The sequence below is a fragment of the Aspergillus brunneoviolaceus genome, assembly GCF_003184695.1.
Source record: "Aspergillus brunneoviolaceus CBS 621.78 unplaced genomic scaffold BO95scaffold_88, whole genome shotgun sequence".
Taxonomy (NCBI): Eukaryota; Fungi; Ascomycota; class Eurotiomycetes; order Eurotiales; family Aspergillaceae; genus Aspergillus; species Aspergillus brunneoviolaceus.
In genome coordinates this window covers 90,564-117,280 of record NW_020290818.1, presented here as the reverse complement: position 1 = coordinate 117,280, position 26,717 = coordinate 90,564, and the positions used below count along the sequence as shown (strand labels likewise).

General features: G+C 53.9%; 9 protein-coding genes across 9 annotated transcripts; 5 read left to right on the top strand and 4 right to left on the bottom strand.

Moving 5' to 3' along the window:
• Positions 1-484: 484 nt before the first annotated feature.
• pex20 lies at positions 485-1,538 on the top strand (the record flags this gene model as incomplete). Its single annotated transcript, XM_025585222.1, has 2 exons — positions 485-598; positions 657-1,538. 2 exons carry the CDS (start codon positions 485-487, stop codon positions 1,536-1,538), a joined length of 996 nt encoding a protein of 331 aa, XP_025437462.1.
• A 1,618-nt stretch (positions 1,539-3,156) lies between these two features.
• Positions 3,157-6,209, bottom strand: BO95DRAFT_280583 (domain membrane protein). Its single transcript, XM_025581642.1, has one exon. The coding sequence runs from the start codon at positions 5,857-5,859 to the stop codon at positions 3,289-3,291; it is 2,571 nt and encodes an 856-aa protein (XP_025437461.1). The 5' UTR covers positions 5,860-6,209; the 3' UTR covers positions 3,157-3,288.
• A 5,242-nt stretch (positions 6,210-11,451) lies between these two features.
• On the top strand, positions 11,452-12,889 carry hacA (transcription factor HAC1; the record flags this gene model as incomplete). The annotated part of the gene is made up of 3 exons (XM_025590430.1): positions 11,452-11,654; positions 11,724-12,128; positions 12,158-12,889. The coding sequence occupies 3 exons, from the start codon at positions 11,452-11,454 to the stop codon at positions 12,561-12,563; spliced, it is 1,014 nt and encodes a 337-aa protein (XP_025437460.1). The 3' UTR covers positions 12,564-12,889.
• Positions 12,890-13,486: 597 nt separating this feature from the next.
• BO95DRAFT_457001 (serine/threonine-protein kinase) lies at positions 13,487-14,992 on the top strand (the record flags this gene model as incomplete). Its single annotated transcript, XM_025588451.1, has 7 exons — positions 13,487-13,749; positions 13,818-13,914; positions 13,955-14,150; positions 14,225-14,337; positions 14,418-14,528; positions 14,589-14,754; positions 14,814-14,992. 7 exons carry the CDS (start codon positions 13,487-13,489, stop codon positions 14,990-14,992), a joined length of 1,125 nt encoding a protein of 374 aa, XP_025437459.1.
• A 1,712-nt stretch (positions 14,993-16,704) lies between these two features.
• On the top strand, positions 16,705-18,065 carry BO95DRAFT_399309 (O-methyltransferase). Its single transcript, XM_025583820.1, has 3 exons — positions 16,705-17,091; positions 17,168-17,636; positions 17,692-18,065. The coding sequence occupies exons 1-3, from the start codon at positions 16,781-16,783 to the stop codon at positions 17,830-17,832; spliced, it is 921 nt and encodes a 306-aa protein (XP_025437458.1). The 5' UTR covers positions 16,705-16,780; the 3' UTR covers positions 17,833-18,065.
• BO95DRAFT_280310 (uncharacterized protein) lies at positions 17,994-18,960 on the bottom strand. The gene has a single exon (XM_025581640.1). The coding sequence runs from the start codon at positions 18,745-18,747 to the stop codon at positions 18,184-18,186; it is 564 nt and encodes a 187-aa protein (XP_025437457.1). The 5' UTR covers positions 18,748-18,960; the 3' UTR covers positions 17,994-18,183.
• On the bottom strand, positions 18,961-20,163 carry BO95DRAFT_280328 (uncharacterized protein). Its single transcript, XM_025581641.1, has one exon. The coding sequence runs from the start codon at positions 19,912-19,914 to the stop codon at positions 19,174-19,176; it is 741 nt and encodes a 246-aa protein (XP_025437456.1). The 5' UTR covers positions 19,915-20,163; the 3' UTR covers positions 18,961-19,173.
• Positions 20,054-22,097, bottom strand: BO95DRAFT_447401 (putative methionine aminopeptidase, type II). Its single transcript, XM_025587612.1, has 7 exons — positions 21,991-22,097; positions 21,768-21,926; positions 21,087-21,694; positions 20,774-21,037; positions 20,558-20,719; positions 20,414-20,500; positions 20,054-20,358 (listed from the first exon to the last, which is right to left on the bottom strand). Exons 1-7 carry the CDS (start codon positions 22,031-22,033, stop codon positions 20,302-20,304), a joined length of 1,380 nt encoding a protein of 459 aa, XP_025437455.1. The 5' UTR covers positions 22,034-22,097; the 3' UTR covers positions 20,054-20,301.
• A 1,818-nt stretch (positions 22,098-23,915) lies between these two features.
• On the top strand, positions 23,916-26,218 carry BO95DRAFT_447399 (malate synthase). Its single transcript, XM_025587611.1, has 4 exons — positions 23,916-24,607; positions 24,665-25,290; positions 25,363-25,716; positions 25,807-26,218. The coding sequence occupies exons 1-4, from the start codon at positions 24,247-24,249 to the stop codon at positions 26,092-26,094; spliced, it is 1,629 nt and encodes a 542-aa protein (XP_025437454.1). The 5' UTR covers positions 23,916-24,246; the 3' UTR covers positions 26,095-26,218.
• The last annotated feature ends 499 nt before the right edge of the window (positions 26,219-26,717 follow it).

Below are 26,717 nucleotides of genomic sequence, written 5' to 3'. Positions count from 1 at the left end.
AGACTGATTCAGCCTCCAGTCTCTGAAAAAAAGTCGAAGGTACCTACCTACTGGTACCTAGTAGTACCTTCAAATTGACTCAAGTAGCCGAGACAAGCTGGAACTGATAGGAAACGGAACGCTATACCGGGTTTAGCAAGACAATCCTGGCGACCGAGAACCGGGCGAATGACATAAGCGGATGGCACGTGAGAGGGGGGCCTCGGCATCCATGATGAACCTTACCCCACCGTCCACGCCCGCCATCTTATCTCTTTTCTACTCCGGACTCGCCTGTCTGCCATGAAGCCTGTGCGCTGTTCTTGCAACATTGAGGTCAGACACTTGCCACAGCAGGAGAGCTTCACTGCATAGATCTAGTTGATTCTTATATTTTTTTCAAAAGACATTTCTCGTCGTCTAAGCCAATTCAACCACTCCAGATTCAAACGCGCCTTATCTGGCTTCTCCCAGTGCCCAAGCAGGCACAACCTCGGTCGACATCATGAGTGACGCTCTCTGTGGACCCTCGAACGCGCTTCAGAACTTTCAGAAACATGCCTCGACCGATCGGACCCTTCAGCAGGATAGGTTGACTTCACGGCAGGCACCCTCTCAGGTATGGAGCCTTTTGCCCCTCCGAGCCAAGCTCACTTTACTAACGTCGTCGTTGTCAGGGGTTCCGAAATCACAATCCCAGCACAGGCGTCCTTGACCCCGAGTTCGCTGCTTTCGAGTCCAATCTCGCGCCTGCACCACTTCGCGATCTCCAACATCCGGCTCATTTCGCCGCCCCCGCGCCTCAATTCCCCCTCGCCGGTCCCGCAGAATCGCCGAATTGGGCGACCGACTTTCAAAGACTGAACATCGCGGGCCCATCGGCAGTACACCATCAGCAACTTAACGTATCGCATGCGCCGCTCCCCACCGTCTCCCAACAGGGCTGGCACAATGAGTTTCTTCAGCACCAACATCAACAACAGCCCACGATGCAACAAGATCGCCCACTCGCTCACACCGAAGACTTCGAATCCTCATTCAGGCGCGGGGACAGAAGAATGCACCTCCTGAGATTCCACCCCCGGCACGCGACACCCGCTCCCCAACTATCCTCAGCAGCACCAACAACAACAACAGCAGCACCACCAACCGCAACCTTCGACGAATCCGCCTTCGAGGCCGCCTTCGCGCAGGCCAGCGCAGCGATAGCATCATCCCAAGAGACGGCGACCGAGACCGTCGCCGCAGAAGAAACAACCACCACGCCTCAACAAGACACCGCCGCCGACCTCACAACCGAAGAACAGGCCCCGATCGAGCAAATCAAGATCGGCTCCGACACCATCCCGCCCACGGAGAAGAGCACCGACCCCCAAGCGCAAGCCCACGACGCCGACGCGCTCGCGCGCACGGCCGGCCAGCTCGTCGACAGTCTCAAGCACGACACCAGCCAGAAGTTCCGGGAGAGTAACTTCCTGGCGCTGATGCGGCGCATCCGGGATCGCGAGGTGGAGATCAAGGGGGAAGAATTTCAAGAAGTCAGTAGTACCAGTTCGTGAATTCTGTTCTTGTATTTATCATGTCGGGTGGGGCCAAACAATTACATTTTTGGGGAGGGGAAACACGAGGGAGGCGCGCGAAGAGCAAGCAACACACACCAAAAAAAAAGATTATCAGATGGGCCGGCAGCAATGTACAGTATACAGATTGTGGAATACTGCCCCCTTCGCCGGTATGATTGCAGACAAGGCCACACACACACACAAACATCATTTCCGTGTTGTTCGAAAACTTCTCTTTTCTGATTCGCGGTTTCCCACACTTTTCAGACTTCGCAGACTCTCCATCCCGGTGGGAGGTATTATCCTGAAGGCCAGCGGCGAGCGGAGATGGCAGCTGGCCGTGGCAGTGGCCGTGGCAGTGGGCCGGGGGCCGGATCTACTGGTAAGCTCTTTGACTTTGGGGATGGGGTGATACTGAACATTGTTCAGGATGCTGACGAGTCTTTCGTGTTTCTGTTGCAATAGATACCCCGTCTCAAAGCGCATCGAATCTATCCAGCCAACCTGCTCCCGTGACGGAGAGTGTCGCGGTGGAGGGCTCATTGGGCGACGCCGGCCTGCTCTCGGACACCTGGAACCACGGCGACCGCTGGGCTTGAGCAGTCGGCCGCGCACTGCTCCGGACCTACGAGCCTCACTATCCGACTCTCAAAGAGGTGTGCACGGGAGTATGGAGAGTCGGGGCCTGGTGAGGTCCCCAACATTTGGACCGTGTGTTCTATCGGAAAGCATTGTGGTTATCACTGGAATCATCGCATCTAATTGCATATCAGCACATTTAGACTCATTGAGCTATTTCCTCTTGCGGGGTTTATCAAATCGTCTTTCTTCCTCGCCTGGCCTTAATAACTTTCCATTGGGACACTTTTTCCTCGGCACACAGGCCGTTTCGAGAACTGGGTACTAGCAAATAGATTCTCCCCTTATCGTATACAGAGTGCAGGCCGGAATATGTCTACAGCTAATTGGTGGTGCTGAAGGAACGCTCCAAGCCTTGATTCTTCCTTTTTTATGATAAACCCCATCGCCACGTAGGTGAACAGCTTACACACTAGTGAAAATAGGCGAGGCCTCTGGATCGCAATGATCAAGCTTATTTCAGCTCTCCCGCTGCAACGCGACCTCCAAGATCGAAAGCCACGGGGTAAGGAGACGGTCGCGACCGCTCGCTATGGCCGTGATCATAACGCACCATTACGTTTCGTTTACTTTTACATTTACGATTCTTCAGATAAGAAGTCCCAAAGATAAAATCAGATCCCAGGAAAAGATCCCAATCAAACATGATATAAACAAAAAATCGAATAATGTATAGTTTCAAAACGAAAGAATAGGTATAGCTCTAGATGCCAACACATAAATCTAGAAAATAGAAAGTATCTGGAACAATCTAAACCAGTAAATTGCTCTTTCTCCCCATCTGGCCGAACATCCTCGTGACACAGCAACATTAGAATATCACCCCGAAAATTAAAGCAAACCATCTAGAATCGAGAAGAGAAAAGATATCAACAACAAGGCAAGAGGGGAGGAAAATGCAAAGCCTGCTTAAATGCACTTCATAAACACATGCAAACATGCAAACATGGATAACATCAACAAATCAGAGAAGAAGGGGCCACATAAATACAAGAATGATGAGGGGGATTGATCAGACTTTGTACGAGACAAGAAACAATACTGGAGACTGACGGAGAAGGAAACAGGACAAAGAGGGGGTATAGAGAGGCACGCAAGGTGCGATTTTTTAGAAACTGAACAATCCACTCCGACGCTTGCCGAAGGGGTACACAATCAAGGCAGACACAAATAATCCCACCGTAATACCGATCGCCACCTGGATCATACCGAAACCAAGGCTGGAGATACTGGCGTCCGAGGTCGTGCTGCTGGCGCTGGTCCCGTTCTTTAGGTTTTCGCGCACCTCGTCGGCGTATTCGATACCTGACAGCAAGGAACCCGAGGAGGCGAGGCCGGAGGGCACCAGCACGAAGATACCGGGCAGGATGGCCGTGGCGGCGTGGCCGTGCCACAGGCGACTGTACAGGTTGCCCAGCAGACCGATCGTGAAGGCGCCGACGGTGTTGGCGACCTCCGAGCTGGAGCCGAGTTTAAGCGTGCTGAAGTAATTGGTCACGTAGCCGCAGGTGGCGATGACGATCATGACCGGCACCTGCTTCCACTTGCCCTGGTTGATGATAGCGAGGAAGATGACGTAGATCGGGACGAAGACAAAGTGCTGCGTGTACTTGCTGCCGTAGACATCCTGGTTCGGGCACGTGGTCGTCGAGCTGGCCGCACCGTCGATCAGTCCGTAAATGGTCGTTCCGACCGTGATACCGTAGCCGAGGAACAGCGAGTAGATGATCGAGTAGACCATGCGGATGGAGCCGGCGATCATCTGGTGGGACTGCAGTTCCAAACTACTGCAGAGAACCATAAATCCTGGGAGGATGAGAGCGATGGAAGACTGCGCCAGCGCGGAGAAGCAGAAGATGTAATTCAGAGAGCCGTCGGCATTCTTGCCGCGGTGAATGGACCCGAAGGCGCGGGCAAGGAAGGAGGTCAGGATGGCGGCGGTGACCTCGAACACGTTGGAGTACAGAACGGAGCGCGGGGCCAGGACGTGCTGCATGAGTCCGACGAGGCTGCCCAGGAAGAAGATGATGGGCATGTCGATCGGGCGGGCTTCGAAGGCGAATGGACCGACCGCACAGCTGGCCAACCCGTAGGCCAGCACGAGAATCCACTTGTTGAACCGGGGAGGTCGCTTCATAATGAAATCCAATTCCTGAATCGCCTCCTCCACGCCAATAAGATCATGGACGACATTCTTGTACACGTTGTGCGTTTCCGCCAACCGGCCCAGGTCCACCCCCTGCACGACTCGGACCAACTTGACCTCGGCGGTGCGGGTGGTCGGATCGTCAAAGGACATGATCATACATCCCGGCAGATACAAGAACTGACCTTCGACTTCCAGGACTCGGGCCGTCATTTGCATGTACTCCTCGAGACGGTGGGTGGGGGCGCCGTACCGCATTAGCGCCCGGCACAGCTGCATGATGTAACGCTGCCGGGCCAGGATTTCGGCGATATGCACGGTGACGCGGATTTCGTCCTCCAGCCGAGTTTTGCGCGACTTCTTCTTCCCCTTCTTCGGTGGTTGCGGCAGCATCACCAGCGTATCGGCAGACGCCGGCAGACTCGCCCGACTGAGGTTCATCGATGCGGACACCAGCGAGGCGGTGGAGTGATGATTCGATTTCTTGTACCATTTCAGCTTCTCCTTCTTGGGAGTCGCCGTCCCTGACGAAAAGTCCCGGCGCGGGGTAGCGGTCCCCGACGAGGCCACCGATTCGTTGTCGGACGAGTCCGTGACGGACATGTTATCTTTCGCCTGCGCGGCATGGAGCTTCAGCAACTGCGAGAGAATACCACCGCCGCCCGCACCAGGGCGGGGCGGGGTGGCACCCCCATACCAGGAGTCCGGTCGACTCGATTCATCGGGCGTGCTGGTTCCGGAGCGTGCGTAAGCAGACTTAGGTTTGCGGTTGCGCAAGTGATGCTGGGTCATGCTGCGCACCAGTCTATGGGCCTCTGCGCTGGGTGGCGGCGGTGTTTCGTCGCGATCGCGGTTGTGAATATCAAACGGATCCTTTTCCTCTTCTCCACGGCGCGGCGGTGCTGGTCCAAGTCCTCTCTCCAAATCATCGGGTAGCATGGCGGCGCCGAGGTCACCACCGTCGTCGTCCGAGGGTCTACCCAAGCGTTCACCCAGGTTGACGGTCTTCTGACGAAGCAGTTTGCTGGCGTGCTTCCAGCGGTCTCGAGCGGACATCGGATGCGCGGGTTGCTCCTCCTTCTCGATGGAAGACTTGGTAGTGTCGCCGTCGGTAGGTGGGGAGGCGCGTCGGTGTGCCGATTGCTCGACGCCTGCTTCGATCTCGGGTCCAGGCTCTCCATCGCCGGGGAAGTACTCGGTAAGATCGGCGGATTCTGATGTGGGCATCATAGAATGGACGGATTGAAGCGAGCGGACGGAATAATCGGAGTCTGCTCGGGGCATAGGCGGCCGCTGCGGTGCACTCTCGCCATGATTGCTCACTGAGCGGAATCGGACTCGAGTCGGCCTCGTCGTTGACGTCTCGTGCGGAGTGTCGCTGGGAGGTGGTGCAGAGGTCCCCTCTTCAGGGAAGGTAGGAGAATTGGGGGTGGTCTGGGGGCTGGGATTGTGAGCTACCGCATCGTGACCCTCGAAGCTGTTCTCGCGATCTAGCAGCTCATAGGAGGCACCTTCCCGGTGTGGTTCGGACATTTGAATAGTCCAAGCAGCCTGCTGCAAGGACCGGGATCTCTATCGGGTATGTGCAGTATGAAGTAAAGTATGTACGGGAGGGAAGATATGAACAGAGAGGGAAGAGGGAAGATGCAGATCCACGAGACACAAGAACAGCCACCAGGCACAAACGGAACGAAAAACGTCAAGAGGAGAGAAAAACTGGAGAAGGACAAGGGGGTAGCCGGAGAAAAAAGGGAAAAAGGCAAAAAAGCTTTTGAAGCGTGGAACCGGCCGACCAGTGGGTGGAGTGCGCGAGGAACCCAAAGAAAACAACGGCGTGGACGGCGGAACCAAAAATAAGTCTGGAATCCTCGATGGTCTAGAGTCCGGTCAGGCAAAGCGAAGTTGGTTTGGAAAGCTTTTTAAAGCTGATCGACTGTTTAGAGAGCGACAATCGTGTGGAGATAGCGGTGGGATATCGACTGACAGTCTGTGAATGTCTTACCCTCCCTCTCCGCTCATGACTTCATCCGGGAAATATTGATAAAGTGATTGGCAAAGAAAGCGTGCCTTGGAGGGGGGGGGAGAAAATGGCCGCGGTGGATCCCAGCCGAAGACTATGAGTGAATAGGAACCAAGACAGGCACCGGAGCCGTAGAATGATCAGCCAAAACGGGTGACTGACAGCTCATCACCCCTCTGTTTCTGTGTGTGTGTGTGTCTGTCGGTTTGTCTATCACCCTGGTCCGTTTCGCAATATCGTCTCGGATCGACCGTCTTCCCTTATCATCGTTAATACTGTCTTCATTGTGGTGGTCGGCATGGTCTTCGGAAGCAGGACTGGCTGTGGCTTGATCGACCCCACCGGGCTTGCGGTTAGATGACAACAGCACACAGCGGTTTCACCACAGTCGCGCCTCGCCTGCGGGTGGCTTGAAGCCCCCTTGTGCAGTGGTGCACCTTGTGCAGGAGGAAATGAGCACTGCATGTCGCAGTGAGGCACCAGGGCTCCCTCCAATGGGGAGTGTAGGATTTGCCGGATGATGACCATGATCAGTGGATAAATTCTGATTTGTGAATTGAGTTCCGACCGCGCAATGCCGGGTTAGTTGGATAAACTAAGCTGGGTGGGGGGGGGGGGGGAGATTGAAAGAGGGAAATGAGGATGGTGGATGGTGGCGACTCGCGAGAATTGGAAGTGTAGTGCAAGTTGTTGGGTTCCCCAATCGGGGAGGTATCGCGGAGTCGAGTCCCCTTCGCATCACGTGATAGGATAGTCTAGAATCTCTCACTCTCTGGAAGCGCTGGTGGCTTGCGAGTTTTGTTCCACCATTCCACCTGCAAAAAACTATGATTGATTCTCGCCGCGTCATGAATATCATCATCTCTGGTCGTCGTCAATTCTATTTTTGCAGAGAAGCGCCCCTTCTCTATCCCTGTTTACCGGGAAAAGCTTCATGCCCATGCATAGATGCCTGATTCGACTGCACTGATCATCGAGAGGCTTATACGTCCAATTGGGTCCCAAAGTTCCCTCTTTCGCGTCAGACTATGGAGTAGATCGAAGACTAACTATTGAGATCTATTGTCCGAGAGTGGGAAAAACTCGAGCAATGCAGCCCCCTATTTCCAATTTCTAGAACGGCCCCAGCCCGTCCGAGCTTATCGCCCATCCGAGTCCGCGGCAATTAGTGCCGCCGGCTGCATAAGAGGATGACTATTCCGAACTATACGGGCCATTTGCCTGCGCCATGGCGCCCATGTTCTGGCTTCCCGAGCGGTGGTATACGGTTGATCTGGCAGGACCAGTCTCGAGTCATGGCTCGGCCAAGGACAGCATTGCATTGATCCTACGGTTCTACGAAAATAGAATGGAGCTCTGACCATTCTCAACGTGCCTGGGGCCAGCTCGCCATCAGAGCTCTATCTATACTACTGTACGGAGTACACATCGGACAAGCCCCCTGCCAACTTCTCGATCCACTATTAAGCCGACGGAACTACCGCTTCCTCCGATGTCTTTGCCTTCGGTGGTGCCGAAGGGTCGTGTAACATCAACAAAGCAATTCTCATACTCACAATAGTAGCCTGCATTTGCAACATCGCCTACTCCTTCACAACTCGCCGCATCGCCGTCATCCACTGGACGACATGGCTCAAGAGGGGCAACGCGGAACCTCTGTTTTCGGTTTGCGGTCTCATGCGTTGCGTGGTGTAAATTCTTTATGGGCTCGGCGCATGTCATGCTTATGTAGCGGGTCGTAAGATGCGGCAAGGAATGAAAGGAGTTTCTATCGCTTCAACACGATTCCAAGCATGACATGGTCATGACTCGACGCTTTCAGAAAATGCAGCAGGTCGTTGGCAAACATCAATATCTATGACAGCATGAACCTTTAGGCCAAAATGCCCCGCACAGTCACAATAGTCGAGTTGGAACAAGGTGATTGTGTGTATTGATTAGTCATGTTGCGGCATAAGGTCTTGGTCGAATGGAAGTGCTGAGCTCGAGGCTTGTCTACTGAGTGGAGATTGGTGTCGAGTATATTGCGGGTTGGAACAGGCGAAATACTTGATATTTTAAGTCTCTTCATTCTTCAGATGTTATTGTGTACCTGGTTTATGTTAAAATACTTGAGAAATGTAGCCCAGATCAGCCCAATCCAGAGGTGAAGGTATATATCCGCTACATGCATCCGCCAAGGTAATATTGTAAGGATTCTGGATTGGACAATGCACAATCTGAGCAAGAAATGACAACTCTCTAAATGTCGTAGTCGCATGTAGTCACTTATACGGGGCATTAGCAAGAAGATGAACTATACATAATGTGCATCCACAGCCTAGTCCTCAACCTCGTCTGGCAGAAGATGAGGATTTCCGGATGAACGAAGTCAAGGTAACTTCGAATTCCATCGACAGGTTAGAGTGCACCACATGCTTTATTATGGTGGAAAGTTTGTCGCAGTGAAGTGGTCACTGGACTGTATCGTATACCTGAATTCGTCTGACCGAGTCCATTCTTTCCGACAATGGCCAATCTGCTTTGCGGGCTACGCCTATCTACGAGTACATGGCAATGTACCGTACTTCAGAAATAGTAGGAAGAACCAGAGCAACTAACAATGCGCTGAAATAGACTACGTGTGGAAGAATGGGTTATCCTGAGACCCAACCTCTATCCAAACGAGAGAAATCTGCTAACTGGAGAGTACCCCCGCAGCGGACGAGCTGACAACGTATGAAACCTCAACACACGCCACGGTCGATATCGCAGAGACGGTTCGTGCACGCTTGTTATACGTTTGCCCGCCGTGCGCAAGCATGAAATCGCGAAATGGATGCCCCATGACACGTTAAAAGTGTGGAAGTCATGAAGCGGACATCATGCTCGCGTTGATGTAAGAATACGAGCCGCCAAGCGGAACGCGAGGCCGCTGTCGGGAATACGAGTGCCTGCGTTGGGGAAATTCCTAAAGGGTATAACATCACCGAATGTTCCTCCCCCATTCGTGCAGCCTCGGAGTTGACGACGTGGGAGGAGGCGAATCGCGTAGGCAGTGCTATGGCACCGCTCCTCAAGCTGAAACTTCACTGAGACGGACACTGTTATGAATGCATGGCACTGGCAGCACACGTAACGTAGTCGATCAAACGCGAATAATGCGGATGATCGCCAGAGATCTTCTAGGGATCTGTCTAGCTATATATATCGAGACATGCGGGGGCATTGCGGGCCAGGAACATCGACTGAATAAAGTCGATGTTGGATCGAGTTTTGTTGATGGGACCCGAGAGGTTCGCAGGATATTTGTGGCATGGTGTTCAACAAAGAAGGGGCGAGCTGAGCATCCCAAGGTAAATATAATATACGGTGCAATCCCAAGGGGAAGGGAATGCAATAGGGGGCTTGATGAGTGAGCCCTGTGGGAGAGCGGCATGCGCTAATGTCCTGTCAACAAAAGCCGAAGATAGAGGTCATGTGATCCATGAGCCGGCACATAGCTGAGGAAGGAAGAATAAGGTGAACCTCTTGATCCTTCTCAGCACGCGAGAAACGGCTGCAGGAACGTGACCGGCCGTCAATCAACCACCAGATGTGAGCATCAATCACTCAATTGAGAGGTAGCGCGGTGCTTAGTCCATGATCTTATTCGCAGACTGCACACGAACGCACCCCTTGTCATGGAAGAATCCCCAAAGAATGCCCCTAAATAGCTCACAATAATCTCCGACGATAAATTGCGGAGAGGGGATATCTCCTTTGTGCATGTTGATTGAGATCCAAAAATCCAGGCAAGTTGAATCAGGGGGGGAGGAGGGGGAGCATGGCGGAGAGGAGAGTGTGATCCATGATCCACCAATGATAGAGTCTCTCGGGCGCAGAAGCTCGAAGAATTGGCTAGACTGCATTCACCACGGAAGTTGCAACGGCCGAGCCCAGACAGGGGGAGTCATTAGTACGGCCCGGTGGAGATCTGCGTTCATGCGTCTCCCAGATCACGCCATTAGCACCACTGAGCTGAGGTGTTTCCCACTTTCTGCCCGGTTCTTTCAGAGCGTAACCGTGGAACGTCTCGGGTGCACTGGACAAAGCGAAAGATGGAATCTCAATAGTAAGAATAACGATGGCGTAGTCGAGTCAATGAGAAGCGATGCGAGCGAATACGAACCTGCGGAGGCGCTAAGGAGCATCAGAGTCAGCAAGCATGTCTTACTGATTCGCAACGGCAGCTCTCGTCAGCGAGGCGGAGCGGGCCAAAGGGCAGAGAATCTCAGGACCGTCCGGAGCAGGGATAAAAATGGCATTTGGGGAGGGGAGGGGGGAGAGGGGGGGCGGGGCCAAACCTGGAGGGTAGAGCAATCAGATATCCCGATCACCGATGATGAAGAGGGGGGGGGGCCGGAAGAGGGTTCCACAATCTCGACCGGAGCGTGTCGCAGGTTGAAAGGGAATGGGAAAGTGGATGAAGGAAAGAGGAGTCGAGAGGGGTACGAGTTTCCCCCCAGTCCCTCAAGTTGCTCGAGTTCACAGCTTCAGGGGGAATTCAATTGGTACCGCCTCCCATTCCAGCCTGGCTTTGTAGGTAATGCTTACGGTATCATACGGCTCCATACGGCTCCATACGGCCCCAAACATCGTCCCTAAGGTACATTCCTGCTGAGCATGAGTCAAATACCACATATCTTACAATACAGTACGAGTACTGGGCTGACGAAGGGAGACTCCGCCCCCTTGCGAAAAGGAGACGCCCCCTCAACTGACCCTCAACTGACCACGCTGGCCTTTTAAAGAGGCAATCTTTCCCTCTCCCAGACTGTCTGATCTGAAAGCAGTCAACCCTCTCCATCTTATTACTTTCGCTACCTTTGTGGACAGTTGTCCTCTTCTCATTTCCTCCCCAGCTTCCGTTTTGGGTCCAACCAACCAGAACGTTGCTGGTCAACCACCTGGCCCCTCCCCCAGACCCGGCTTGTACCGTGATGCCACCGTGGCCTCTGTCCCTGTGACCTGGGCAAAAAAAAAGAGACGTGATCGAGCTACGCCTTCCTGAGCATTGAGCATCACCTTACTTTCGTGACCCATACAGTCTACGATTAGACAGATCAACATATCGCCTTTGCAAGATGGAAGGCGGTTTCTCTCCAGTGGAATCCTTGGCTGGTTCGCCGGCTCCGGAAATTCCCATGCTCACCGTCTCCCCAGCGGACACTTCCTTGAATGATCCCACCGTCAAGGCCGAAATTAAGTCGGAGGACAAGAAGCCTGCGAAGAAGAGAAAGTCATGGGGCCAGGAGTTGCCAGTCCCTAAGACCAACCTTCCTCCAAGGTATGTTCTTCCATGCAAGGGTGTCCGAAGTATCGAATGAAGCATGATGATACTAACGTACGAATCTAGGAAACGGGCCAAGACGGAGGACGAAAAGGAGCAGCGCCGCATCGAGCGTGTTCTTCGGAATCGGGCTGCCGCACAAACCTCTCGAGAGCGCAAGCGCCTCGAGATGGAGAAACTAGAAAACGAGAAAATCCAGATGGAGCAACAGAACCAGTTCCTTCTTCAGCGCTTGACCCAGATGGAAGCCGAAAACAACCGCCTGAACCAACAAGTCGCTCAACTGTCTGCCGAGGTCAGGGGTTCCCGTGGCAACACTCCCAAGCCCGGCTCCCCTGCTTCGGCCTCTCCCACCCTTACGCCGACCCTGTTCAAGCAGGAGCGCGACGAACTCCCCCTCGACCGAATCCCCTTCCCGACCTCTCCTTACACCGACTACTCCCCCACTCTTCGGCCTTCCACTCTGGCTGAGTCCTCCGACTTGACACAACATCCTGCAGCGGTGTTGTGCGACCTGCAGTGTCAGTCGCTGGCCTCGAAGGAGATGGAAGCGCCCTCTCGCTGTTTGAGCTCGGCTCAAACGTGGAACCTCACGCTGCAGATGACCTTGCAGCTCCTCTTTCTGACGACGACTTCAACCGCCTATTCAGCGGTGATTCACCCGCTGGGTCGGATTCTTCAGTCCTTGAAGACGGGTTCGCGTTTGACCTTCTCGACGGAGGAGATCTATCAGCATTTCCATTTGATTCTATGGTTAATTTCGACCCCGACTCTGTCAACTTCGACGGCATCGACCCGCCCCACGGTCTTCCGGACGAAGCTTCTTGCCAGACTTCTAGCGTGCAACCCAGCCTTGGCGCGTCCACTACGCGATGCGACGGGCAGGGCCTTGCAGCTGGCTGCTAATCAGAAGTTCTCTCCCCAAGACCGACCCGCTGGCGGTGTCGGCGAAGCTCGATGGAGCTGGGAGTCCTTATTAACCCTAGCTTGGACGATAGATCTACTCGAAAAGCCGGGACGACGCAAACGAATCTTGAAGGGTTTGAAATCCGCGCAGCATGGACGGCGCAGGCATCATCATCATCATCATGGGAAACTTCTACACCAACGGGGTCTACGGAGTTCATGGAGTTCAGGTAGCGCCAGCAAGACGTTGACGTCTTCGCTTCAGGGCAAGCGCCGTTGAAGAGATTTACTGTAAACTAGCGTGAAAACCTTAATCACTATTAACGGAGAGCCTGTATGATGGCTATATCTTATCATCTTATTCCTTCAATGTTGCGTAGCCCTGTAAATGTATTTTGTTGCTGCCTGCTGCCTGCTGACTTCCGACCGACCGACCGATCGTCTCTGAGTGCTTGCGTCATGCTATGACTAAGCTAGTTATGCAGTGATGCACAGCCTAAGCTTGCCGCAGCCACCACTTAAGTTTACCATCTTGTGCTCCCCATGCACCAGTGCAACAAAAGACAGTCTTACATGCTACTCAATCCGTTGTAGACCACTTGCCGCTAATGTGACAGCCATTTATCACTGGCTGACCCAGTTGTTGAGCACCTCCACATTTTGTACTAAAGATAAGGAATATACGAATATACGGGCCGTTCCTGGGGAAGGAGCTGATTCCACGTGACGATAAGCTATCTAGCTAACTTGCTTAATCTACACTCCTGTTTCTCCCTGATGAGTTTCAAGAATAGCACCAATATCCACTTCCATTCTCTCAATCTCTCAATCTCTCAATCTCTCAATCTCTCAGTCTCTCAGTCTCTCAATCTCTCAATCCTCGACAAAGTCGCTAGCTCACTGGACAACATTGTTATTCAGGCATGGCAGGACGATTTAGTGCATGGGGCAGCTCCCTTCGGCAAAGGCTATCATCGTCATCACCATCTTCTTCACGAAGATTATCCAAGATCTCATATACTACTCTGTCTCTTGACACGCCCGTCGAAGAGGAGACGTTGGCCTACTATAAACCTGAGCATTACTATCCCGTTAGGATTGGCGACGTAAACGAGACCCGGTATCAGATTACCGGTAAGCTCGGTTATGGGGCGTATTCCACAAGCTGGCTATGCCGGGATCTCCAGTGCGTTCTGACGAACGACCCTTCTCCCAGTGACCGTGCAGGCACTTAACAGCTCAATATACACCCAGGAACGACCGGTATGAAGTGTTGAAGGTGTCTACATCGCTGCCATCAGTTCCGACCGCATCAGGTCGCGAGCTTAAGATCTATGAGCATCTAGCCAGAGTCAATTCTACGCATCCAGGCCAAGCGCTGATCCGACGAGCTTTATGATTCCTTCGATCTTCACGGACCTGCCGGACAACACCGCTGCCTAGTGCTACAGCCAATGCCTATGACCTTGTTAGAGATGATGGGGCTTAATCCCAAGCCATTCAACCTGCCTCTTCTCAAAATGACGGTGAAGCGTCTGCTTCTGGCCCTGGACTTCTTACACACCGAAGCCAATGTCATCCACACTGGTATGTAGTGCGCACCGATCACCCCCTTCACCCCCCATACGAAGCCAGACTGCCTACTCCTAACTCACTATCAGACATAAAGACGGACAACCTAATGCTTAGTCTCGAGGACGAGGGCATGCTGGCGGACTTTGCGACAGCCGAAGCCGAGGATCCCAGCCCTCGGAAGCAGATTGATGAGTCGCGTGTCATCTACCAGAGTCGGCGATTCCGTCGACCGTCTGCATGTAAAAGTTATGGACTCCCAATCTGTGTGATTTTGGGGAGACTCAGCAGGAGTCCGGGCCCTTTGTTCAACCGCACATCTATCGGGCGCCAGAGATCATCTTCGAAATGCCCTGGGGAAGCGCCGTCGATATCTGGAACCTGGCATGCTTGGTAAGTCCGGGCCAGGTTATGCAGCTATTAACATCTCAGCGTGCTGATGTCAGTTGGCAGATATGGGACCTTTTCGAAGGGGAGCATTTGTTCGAAGATATTTTCGATGCCAAAGGCGGCCACGACCCGTTCAGGCATCTGGCACGTATGGTCGCCTTGATGGGGCCGCCGCCAGAGGAATTCATTCGCCGCAGTGAAACGACCGAACAGTGTTTTGACCCTAGTGGTAAGTTCCTTCTAGCTTGCGGTCCCAATTGAAGTTGTCCACCTGACATATTTTGCCAGGCGCCTGGGTTGCCCATGAAGAAGCAGTTGTGCCAATGATCTCCTTAGGGAGCCTAGAAAAGCGACTCGCAGGGGAAGAGAAGGCGGAGTTCATTCGATTCATGATGTCAATGCTGAAGTGGCTACCAGAGGAACGCAAGACAGCGAAGCAGCTGCTCGAGGACCCGTGGTTATTCTGATGTTTTACCGAAACATGCTTCCTTGTTATATTGACTATAGATTCATGCTTGGTTTACCCTGCTTTCTGCGGACATTAATATCGCTACAGATAAAATCTCTTGGCTTAGCGCCAGCCTCGTCCTATCTATCCGCGCTGTCATAATACAAGCGCCCAGAAAAAGCAAGCTAGCCACTGATCGGGGCTATATCAAGGCGTTAGAAGTCTACGGCTGATCAGAGGTCCCACCGCAATCTCCCATGTATTCTCTTGAGAAAGTCTAACCAGTCTGTCCTGCAGTCTTCTGACCTGACCGGTTTCTCTCCTCGTGAATTGATATTTGTCTTGACTTGCGCAATGTCTCCCACTATGGCAACTGTTATCTGCTATTCATCTCCTATGTTGGAAAGACTACGTTGAGTGACCTCAAGGACTAGACGCACTCGACACTTGTCGACGAGTATTGCTAGGAACAAGAAGCACGCGTATGTTGTACTTTGTTGGCTTCCCATGGAATCCCCCCTCCCCCCGGGCTAGAGCCTCCATTTCGCATCATGGTGACTAATCTCTTGACAGGATCCTCGCATAGCGCAAGCCGCTATCCAGATAACCGAGCTTCACCAGTCTCAAAAGGACCTGATCGATCCGAAGAAGGTCATCTCCATCTAGTTCCTGGACAAGAATGGCAATAGAGTAGGAATGGGGCATCTTCACGACGATGGAACATAGAAGCTCCGTTACAAGCAGAAGCCACCTCCGGAATCCCCATCGTCTGGTTTCGAATAGGGGGGGTCCGGTTTTGGTATTCTACGGTTTCACCAAGTGGAACTCCGTATACCCGTCGAAAGAATCTTTCTGAAGCAGCATGGTATATTCCATCGAGACATCTCTACATACTTGAGGCCACCTAGTGTACGTGACACCTAGTGTACGTGACATAGGATCTACCCATAAGCCATACTGTCAGCGATTTGAGATCTCAGGGGTGGGCTATCCGGAACAGAGGCAGTCTTTGCAACGGCATAGATTCTTTATCGAAGCGAATTACTCACCCATAGCCCAGCAATCCCACCCACTTGTGGGTGAACAAAATACTTTGTTGGATTAGACCCGGAAAATAAAGACATGCCACAAGTCCAAGGGGGGTCAAAAGAAGGACAGCTGCTTTCATATTCTAGACACCATGCTCGCGGGTCTATAATATCCTAAAATTTAACAGACTCCCGGACGATTAAGCAATACCACACGGAAGCATGCACCGAATCGTGGACGGGATGTTTTCTCTTCAAGTTTGAGAGAGCCAGGGGCCCTGCATCTACTCCGGCGCATCCAGCATCATAAGAAATATCTGGCCTGGCAGCAGAAGCATGCCCGCGAGTCCCATGCTCAACTGCGTGCCAGGGCGATCCACTACTGCCCGGGTGACAGAAACTTGGTCCAAACTCAACACCAAATGCGTGGTGGTCATGTAGGGCCGAGGTGAGAATCCAGGATATAGAGACTCTCCATACAGTGCATACATACATGGTCCATACATGATGAATAGGCCTAGCAATGGAGATTCCATAAAACGATCTTTCAATTTTGCATGTAAGCAAAATACAGAACGATACCTCACTTTACAGTACAGAAGAGATAACAGCAGCCCAGTTACCATACCATACCTCCACCACCTCAATTGATTGATCTGCCCCCGACTAGATAAGAACCCACCTCCCCCCCCCCCCCCCCTTTCAACCCCGAACTCTCTCATCTCATCCAATTCCAATTCCTTTAACCAATATTCTCCCCTGCCCCGAACACTGCAAGAATGCCCGACACCGAAGAACCCCCCATCTTCACCAAATACCCGTCCCTCCGTAAGATGGCGGGGCTAGAGGAGTCGGAGATCGTTGAGTCTCATGACGGGCGCGAGATCACGCTTCTCAAGCACATCTACGCCCATGCCGAGCTGGACACCAAACTGCGGGGTTCTCCAGCCGCCATTCTGGAGGCGATGGACGAGTTCGCCGCCCAGGAGGACTTTCTAATCAACATCGGTCCGGACAAAGCGGGCAAGCTGGCCGTCCTGGTGCGCGAGCACCGGCCCAGGGTGGTGGTGGAGTTGGGGGGATATGTTGGGTAAGTCGAGGGGTGCTCGTCATGGCCATCAAGGAGAGAGCATGCTAACTGGGGAGTGGCTTGCCGACCGAACCAGGTACTCTGCCATCCTGTTCGGAAGTATCTTGAAGGAGATATGGACGCCGTACCACCCGGACCACGCGGATCTTGAGGCGGGCGAGGAGGACAAGCCCAGGGTCTACAGCATCGAGATCGACCCGCTGGTCGCCTCCGTCGCCATGAATCTCGTCAGCCTCGCCGGCCTGCAGGATCTCGTCGAGGTCGTCGTCGGCGCCTCCGCCCACACCCTGCGTCGGTTGCACGGGCAAGGAACCCTCGGCGACCGGGGCATCGACCTGCTGTTCATGGACCACGACGAGGCGCGGTACGCGGCAGATGTCCAAGTGGCCGAGGAACTGGGGCTTCTGAACACAGACGGCGCCCTGGTCATTGCCGACAATGTGCTGCGACCTGGGGCGCCGGCCTATCGCGATTACATGCGCCAGAACCCGCGCCTCCGCCGGAGTTGGGGCTTGCCGGGATTGATTGTGCCCGGGGATCTCGCGGTGGGGTCTTACTTCCCTTCATTTTGGATTCTGTTGTCTGACCGTGGAACTGTAGGACGAGATGGAGATCAGCGTCGTGGGTCGAAAGATGCCGAGGGAGAAGAAATCGAGCCGCGCAATGGAGAAGGCCGAGGAGGAGAACGGGGTGGACGAGCAGAAGCAGCCTGACCGCGAGAGGAAGAAGGCTGCTAACTAAGATGCTAGCATGGAGCAGGCAAAGAGAGTGACAGGAGTCGATGGATTCAGTAGAGCCCCCTTGAATATAAATCAAATCGGAATCCAGGATGGTGCCCTAACGCACAACGTCTCAACGAGCGAAGCATGCGTACACACACGCGCGCACATACACAGAACGAGACCGCGGAGAATCACAAAGCCATTAATCTATGTTCCCAGAAAACCATCTGAAACTTGACTCAGCAACTTCCCTCTCGCACCTTGTAGCCCCAAAGCAAGCTCTGCTGGAAGATAGGCGGATACTCGGCCGCCTCTGCCGGCGAGATTTCCACCCCGGCCTGCTGGAAGAGCAGTGACAGCTGCGCGGCGCTCACCGGATCCGGCCCAAATGGGGTGTGCAGCATCGTCCGGCACTCCTCCTTGCGCACTGTAGTATTCTAGCGATGGAACTGCGGGCCAAACGCCTGCTCCCATATGCCTTTGACGGCGGCGATGATTGCGGCGCGTGGCGGCAAGCCGGTTTCCGCGAGTTGCCTGTCGATCGGAAGGGTGGGTGGGGATTCGGGCGCGGTTTGGTCGAAGTAGGTATGTAATCGGAATCCATCATCGGAGGCGTGAGGGACCTGGAGGAACGAAATTGCATCGGCAGATCGTCGAGAATGCGATCTGCAATGGAAGAGGGCATAGTTGCGGCGCTGTAGCTCAGTTTGATCTCATGCAGTCTCTCGGCACCACAATTGTCCCTGGGAGTTACCATCATCCATAGGTCGGCAGCGTCAGAGGTAGGTACATAAGCTTCGAGACTCCCCGTGTCCCCGCCAAGAAGAACACTGTCCAGGTCTTGGTGCAGGTTTTGGTATTGCAGGATGGAACTCAATCGGGTGGTTGGCGGCCATTGTGTGCAGTGATCGATGATCTCGCCGAAGCCTAACATAGAATGGGGCAAGGCGCCGATATATTGCTGTTGAATCGCATGCAGCAGCTCCCTTCGTGCGGTAGTCGGCTGGAGCTGGACGCGCACAGGAAGCACATGGAGACAGGGACCGACAACCTCATGAATGGCTGGCAGATAAACCAAGCTGGGTGGAGTGTTGGTCAAGTGACCGAAGACCGCGTCCTGATGTTGCGAGAGACGGCCGAGCACGAGTGCCCAGGCGGGCTTGGTGATCGTGGCCGGGGTGGTGGAGGCGTTGGAAGTTGATGGCGACAGTCGAATAGTCCGAATTGTGGTCTGATCCAGGGGATAGTCTTTCTGTAACGAGTGCGAGGAGAGCTTGCTGCGTGCCACGATGGGGGTGACTTGGGATCCTTGCAGCAGTTGACGCCAGAACTGCTGGGCGTGCTTGTTTTGGGAAAGGAGTCACTCGCTTTCCTTCACATATTCCGAGAACCTGGCCGGAGGGGCCAAGACAATCCCGTTGTATAATGCGTCCAGGTCCTTGAGAATGAAAGGCATGCTGAGTCCGTCATATTGGGCATGAGAGATTCGCATCGTGAGACGAATACGGCCTGGGTGAACGATAGGAAGTACGAAACGAAGCAGAACATCATTCAAGGAGAAAGGAGGATCAGTATGAACTAGACTGGCCGAGGGACCGAGATTGTGCATCTCACCGAACCCTTCATGTACCTGAAATCGGACATCTTCTGCTCGATACCTGGGAATCACCTGCTGGACAGAGCCGTGGGGGGCAACGAATCGAGCACGCGGAATTTCGTGCCGCTGCACCAATGCATGGCAGGTATATTCCAATTGCTTCACGTTGATGCTGCCGTGGAGGTCTTGAGAGAAATAGGACAACGCCGCCTTCGACGACCCCTTCGCCTTCGCGCCGGAACGGTGGTTGCGAAATCCCGGCGCGCCCGCGGCGGCCTTTGGCTTCGCTCGCTGCGCGTGTCCCGGCCAGCACCCGGCGCCCCGATCACTGTTTCTGGTCATCAGCCGCTTGCTCTGGGCCTTCGAGTTCTCGCAGTTTCGGGATGAAGGCACCGGCGAGAGGTACGAGTTGGACAGCCTGAAGATGCTCCAGAGTGCGCTGTCGGGTCCGGTTGACCTCAAGGCCTCGGTCTCGGTGCGGTCGTCGTACCATAGCGAGTTCATCGAAGAGCTATTCGCGTCAGCCGAGCAGGATTGAGCCGTGTTAATGCAACAAGTTCATGGAGGAGACGATGCGAATATCAAACATGGGAACTTTTAAATGTGTGGTACACAGGACTATACTATGTTGCACAGAGATGATTGAAGGGTAAATTGGCGTTCAATTCAGTTGAAATGGTAATGACTGGACTAGGCTACGTCGTAATTGTGACAGCGTACCCAAAGCAACAACAATGCAGTAATCAGAAGTCAAGCGAACAAGTACCTGGACGGATGTTGAATCCGAGGTCATCGAAGGGTTGAACGAAGCATTACTTAGTCAAAAGCAAACAGGCAAAGCAAAACGTCAGCGACATCGTCTATAGATGTCAAATGGCTGACTGGGCTAACCTAGTAATCGTCACCACGACTGATGACTTCCTTGCCGCCGCTGTGGAGGAGAATGGTCTAGAGCACATTAGTTTCGGTCCAAGGCGCATCATATAACAAAAGGAAGCCATACATGTTCGAATTGGGCGGTGTAGGAACCCTTCACGTCGACAAGCGGCGCATAGGACTCGACAATACCATTATCGATCAGGTTTTTCATCTGAGGAACTCGTCAGTAACAGATGCAAATCAATCCCACGGCCATGGAGCTACTCACCCCGAGATGATAATGGGACACCCCTAGTCTCTCCAGATAGCGACGACAGAAAACGATCGACCCGAAATTCGAATCGATGGTCTTCAGCAGCGATTTCGCAGAAGCGAGACGCAGGTTGGCACCGGAAGCGTCGGTGTTTCTACCGTAGCCGTAGAGACCCACCTGTTGAGAAGTTATTAGAACCTGACTCGAACCTGAAAAAGGGTAATTGCGTACATCGTCCTCTAGATAACCCTTGCCGGTGCTTCCGAAGGTCTCGATGGCAAACACCTCTCCTTCCTCCATCTTGTCGCGATTGTTGCTCTTGATGAACGGGACTTGCTTCCCGCCATGGATCTGATAGCGCAGAATGTCGTGCCCGGTGATATTTCGAATGGCTTTGACGGGGCGGGTCTTTCCGTCGATCTCGACCTCGTAGCTTTCCATCACTTCCTGGATGGCTGCGCCGATTTCGCCCATTCTCGCATCGATACCGGCATGCTAGTCAAATCAGTCGCTTGGCCTGTGTTCTCGGAGCCGTCGGACATACCATGATACCAGTATTGGTCGCCTCCTTGACCGCAGTCAGGAGATTATCGTATTTGTCCTCGAACGCGACCGTGAAAGCGGAGTCAACAATGCGCCCATTCACATGGACCCCGAAGTCTACCTTGAGAACGTCGTTCTTATCCAGAATGACATCCTTAGCGCCCGGGTTCGGCGTCCAGTGCGCCGCCACATTGTTCAGACACAGGCCGGTCGGGAATCCCATGCCCGCATGAAAAGCGTCGCCGGGTTCCAGGCCCTGGTGGCCCGTGAGCGCGCGCACGCCGTCCTCGATCCCCTCGGCGATGGCCGTGAGGCTGGCGCCCGGCTTGATGAGCTCCCGCTGGGCATACTGCCGGACCTGGCGGTGGACCTCGGCCGCCTTGCGGTAGTCGGGCAGGAAGTCATCGTCCCAGAGGCGAGAGTTATAGCGCAGTTCTTCGTCGGTCGTGCGGGCGGTATTCTCGTCCTCGACGTAGGGGACGAGTTCTCCGCGGGGGTATTGGCCGGACGGGAAGAGGGTGGAGAGCGGCACCCGCGGTGGGGTGGTCTGCGCGGTGGGGGTGGTCTTCTTCTTCTTCTTGGACCTCTTGCGTTTCTTTTGTTTCTTCTCTGGTGGTGCAGCCAACGTGTCAGCGATATTCGTTTAAAACTTATTCAGAGGGTCGACGGTTTGCGAACGTACCAGCAGTCGAGGCTCCGTTCACCCCATTTTCTTCCTTCGAATTGTCGTCGTCGTCATCATCGTCGCTGATGATCCCTCGATCCAAGTCCGCGGAGCCGGAACCGTTTCGAGAGGCCTTGATTTGAGGATTGGCGGGCTTGAAGTCGGAGGAGTTGGAGGCTGAGTCACACGGTCAGGTTAGATCCAAGGATTCATTCTTGGAGAGTGTTGAGATGGCACATACCATCGGGTTCCTGCCGATGTCCCTCGGGGGTCTTAGATCCCATGTTGAAATAGTTCTAGAGTCTGTCACGCACGCGACCGGCATGGACTGTTGGTGTTGAGGTTGATGTGGTTGCAGAGAAAACAAAGGATCGCCCCGCGTGATTTTCGCGATGGACCCTAGGCCGGCTGAGTCAGTAGGTTCCCCGCCAGAAGCCGATTAGAGCTAAATTTAGTGTGCTTCCGCCTTCTGGAAGGCCTCAAGTAGGTTCTACCAGTATAGTTACAGGACCATCTCTACTATGACATGCCTTATATTTCCTCTAGCGTGCTCCGATCCTTATGGAGTAGAATCATAGGTTCTGAGAACGTTATATTTCCAGCACAATTCATTCAGGTTCGGCGACATCGCTTGCGACTGGTTTGATCATATATTCATCCATGAAAATCATCAGTAATTGCCTGTGGGAGCTTCCTGTTAAGCTAGAAAGTCAATTGAGCGTCAAAGGGCAATGATCGATACTGTAGCCATGGGCAATTCTAGACACAACCCCGGATTCGAGATCTCCATTCTGGAAACAAAGACGCCGAGTCTTGTCGAAGGTGCCTATGATAGTATGCTCTCCTTCGCGATTATTATTTGTATTCTATTCAATATCCTGTGTAAGTTGCGGTCTTGGGGCAGTCCGTCTAAGCACAGCTGACTGGGATGCTAATGTGCGCAGTTCTACAGAGCTTAATATACCTGAGCGCGAGGTCCTCATTAACCGCTTCCACATTGCTAGTGGTGGGGGTCTGAGCTTCACCACGAGAAGCCAGATGACGCACCCCCTTCAGCAAATAATGCTGGAGAGTGGGGGAACGACTGGAGCTCGCAGGTGGTCATAGCTCCGATGTTAGTGAGCAGAGGTGTAGACACGGCAGTGCTGGCATAAATCCATCCAACAATCGTCGGAGAATTTATGAGTAGCATGATCACGCCCAACCCCCGAGCTACACATTAGCGCTGGGTCATGATTGCGTGTAGGCTCGAACTCTTGTCCTGCATGGACCGAAAGTGTCTCGTCCACATTCCGAAACCCTTGGTGGGTAAATGGCGCGTGGCACCCCCGATACTGAGCCCGGTTACTCATTGAGAACGCCCCCAGAAGTATGCCGCAGAATCACATGTATTCACATGTCCGTGAGCTGGAACATGGCATCTGACTGGTCGCATCTCCTGTGGGGTTGGGAGGGAAGAAGTTTCTGGAGCTTCTGGTTATTCTATGCGCTCATTGAAAAGCCGAAGACTTCTTCGATGGAGTTTTCAGGGTGTATTCTTTCGCTAGAGAGTGGCGAAGACCGCTGCAAAGCATCCGTCGTTGCGAAAACAGCTGTGACTCTTATCGGAATCGATCGGTAGGTGGATGTGGGGGATTCCGAAAAGTACCGAGCATGATCGACGTGTGTACCAGCATCAGCGAGGTGATGGTTTGCTGGTGCAGCCGCGGCTGGCTGGAGGTTGTTCGGACATGCGGGGAGATGAGGAAGGCTTATCGAGGGCGCACATCCTCGGTAGGATGGAAAAAGGGCGCAGAGAACTGATAAACGGTCTTAGGACATTGTAGCGTTAGTTGGTTGGTCCAGTTAGTTGATGCCAATGCTTTCGGACGAGAGACCATCTCTCCGTACACCCTGCGTCTTCTCAACTTCCCTCGCATATCACAGCTTCGGGGGGGGGGTTCAAGCTATATCAAAGGGGAGAGGTGAATGTATCGAGTCATCACAAACGATAAGGCCCGAATCGGAGGCGGTGGCCGGCGCGTGCCGGGCGGGGAACCCCAGCTCCAATCGGGTCCAGTCGGCCGAAAGGACCAGTTCCCCGCGGAGAAGTCACGTGGTGATTACAGTGGGTGCGAGTGGGTGCAACCCAGACTGATTCCCGAGTCTATCTGATGGCAATTGCTGGCAATTGCTGCCAAAAAAGTATCTCTCCATCCACCATGCTCCGTGACTGCCCTCCTTTATCGGCGGTACCCCGCGACCATGGATAATCCGAACTTCCCATGGGCCGCGGCTGTCCGTGGATTCTGACGTCGTCGAGCCCACCTCCTGCCCTCCGATAAGATTCTGGGGGTGGGAACTTATATACTTTGCCTGTCCCTCCTTCTACCACAGAGCTGGAACTTTATGTGCTTAAGCTGTGATCTATACTACTTCTACACTCCTTCCATCCTCCTTCTCCCCTGTCGACCCAACGAGAGATCTGTGTCAAGTTTCTGTTACCAAAGTCTTCACCATGAGCCAATCCGAGGCCCAGCTCAAGGACGTGGCCATCCTGGGCACTGTGAGCACCGAAGCTCGCAAGATCCTCACCAAAGACGCCTGCGTCTTCCTTGCCATCCTCCACCGCGCCTTCAACTCCACCCGCAAAGCTCTCCTCCAACGCCGCATCGACCGACAAGCTGAGATCGACAAGGGCCACCTGCCCGACTTCCTCCCCGAAACCAAGCACATCCGCGAGAATGACGCCTGGAAGGGCGCTCCCCCGGCCCCTGGCCTAGTCGACCGTCGCGTTGAGATCACAGGTCCCACCGACCGGAAGATGGTGGTGAATGCGCTCAACTCGGACGTCTGGACATACATGGCGGATTTCGAGGGTACGTCGCCTGCCCCCACTTTTTAACATCTGAAAAGGTGCTAACTCGGATGAACAGATTCCAGCGCCCCCACCTGGGAGAACATGATCAACGGCCAGGTCAACCTCTACGACGCGATCCGCCGGCAGGTGGACTTCAAGCAAGGCAACAAGGAGTACAAGCTGCGGACGGACCGGGTGCTGCCGACGTTGATCGCGCGTGCTCGAGGCTGGCACCTCGAGGAGAAGCACTTCACCGTCGACGGCGAGCCCATCTCCGGCAGTCTGTTCGACTTCGGCCTGTACTTCTACCACAACGCCAAGGAGCTGGTGGCCCGCGGGTTCGGGCCGTACTTCTACCTGCCCAAGATGGAGTCGCACCTGGAGGCGCGCCTGTGGAACGACGTCTTCAACCTCGCCCAGGACTACATCGGCATGCCCCGCGGCACGATCCGCGGCACCGTGCTGATCGAGACCATCACCGCCGCCTTCGAGATGGACGAGATCATCTACGAGCTCCGGGACCACAGCTCCGGCCTGAACTGCGGCCGCTGGGATTACATCTTCTCCTTCATCAAGAAGTTCCGCAAGCACCCCAATTTCGTGCTGCCGGATCGCTCGGACGTCACCATGACGGTGCCATTCATGGATGCCTACGTGAAGCTGTTGATCAAGACCTGCCACCGGAGAGGTGTCCACGCTATGGTAAGTTTTTTTCTTTTGGGTCTTAAAACAATCGAAACACACAGCGGTGGAAACATGCTAATTCCCCACCAGGGCGGCATGGCAGCTCAGATCCCGATTAAGAACGACGCGGCAGCCAACGACAAGGCGATGGAGAGCGTGCGGGCGGACAAGCTGCGGGAAGTGCGGGCGGGCCACGACGGGACTTGGGTCGCCCACCCGGCGCTGGCGGCCATCGCCTCGGACGTCTTCAACACCCACATGCCCACCCCGAACCAGCTCTTCGTGCGCCGCGAAGACGTCAACATCACCGCCAACGACCTCCTGAACACCAACGTTCCAGGCAAGATCACCGAGGAGGGCATCCGCAAGAACCTGAACATCGGCCTGTCGTACATGGAGGGCTGGCTCCGGGGTGTGGGCTGTATCCCCATCAACTTCCTCATGGTAAGCTTTTCCCCCATCCTTAACCTGTCCCCTCTCACCCCCCCACCCACCCAATCACACCCAACCAACCAATGCTAATACCCAAAATAGGAAGACGCCGCCACCGCCGAAGTCTCGCGCAGTCAACTCTGGCAATGGACGCACCACGGCATCACCACCTCCGACGGCAAGAAGGTCGACAAGGCCTACGCCCTGCGCCTGCTGCAGGAGCAGGCCGACGACCTGGCCGCCAAGGGCCCCGCCGGCAACAAGTTTCAGCAGGCCGCCCGCTACTTCGCCGGTCAGGTCACCGGCGAGGACTACGCGGACTTCCTGACCACCCTCTTGTACAACGAGATCTCCTCGGCGGGTAGTGCGTCCCCCGCGGCCAAGCTGTAGATCGGCTGGACCCGTTGTTTCGGAAAGATGGAAACGGTTATTGATTAACGCTGTTCTTCTTATTTTCTTGTGATGTTAGCTACGCTATTATAATTTCAAACTGGACATTTTCATGACTTGAGCAGATCGTGCTAGTGCAGGAGTGAGTAGATAAAGGATAGCCAGCCACCTTCTAGAACGGATGTAGGGGGCCATCTAGCAAGAAACGACAAAGCCACCAAGACAGCGTCCATTTCATCGCAAGGAGAATAATGGAAAGTACTTCTGAGATCCAATTTGGTGGTCTGCAGCGCGTGTGCTAGACTACTAGGTACTTTCAACACACCATCAGATAGAGACCTAGCTTTAGAATGGGAGCGACCGATAAGCTTTGCGGTGCCGCGGGCGGGTCGCACCCACTTCTAACTTGACCAGGTTAACAACTTTCGCTGGACAATGTATCTAGATGAGGGATCTATCACACTGAGGGTATCAGAATAGCTCATTGAGTCTTCGTGTGCTTAGTATTCGACGATGCATTCAGTTGAACTAACCAGCATATTCCAAGAGATAGGTCTTCTGTATGGTACAGCAAGTAGAGGGTGAAACATCAGTGTATGCCGTATACCTTCGACTAAGTTACT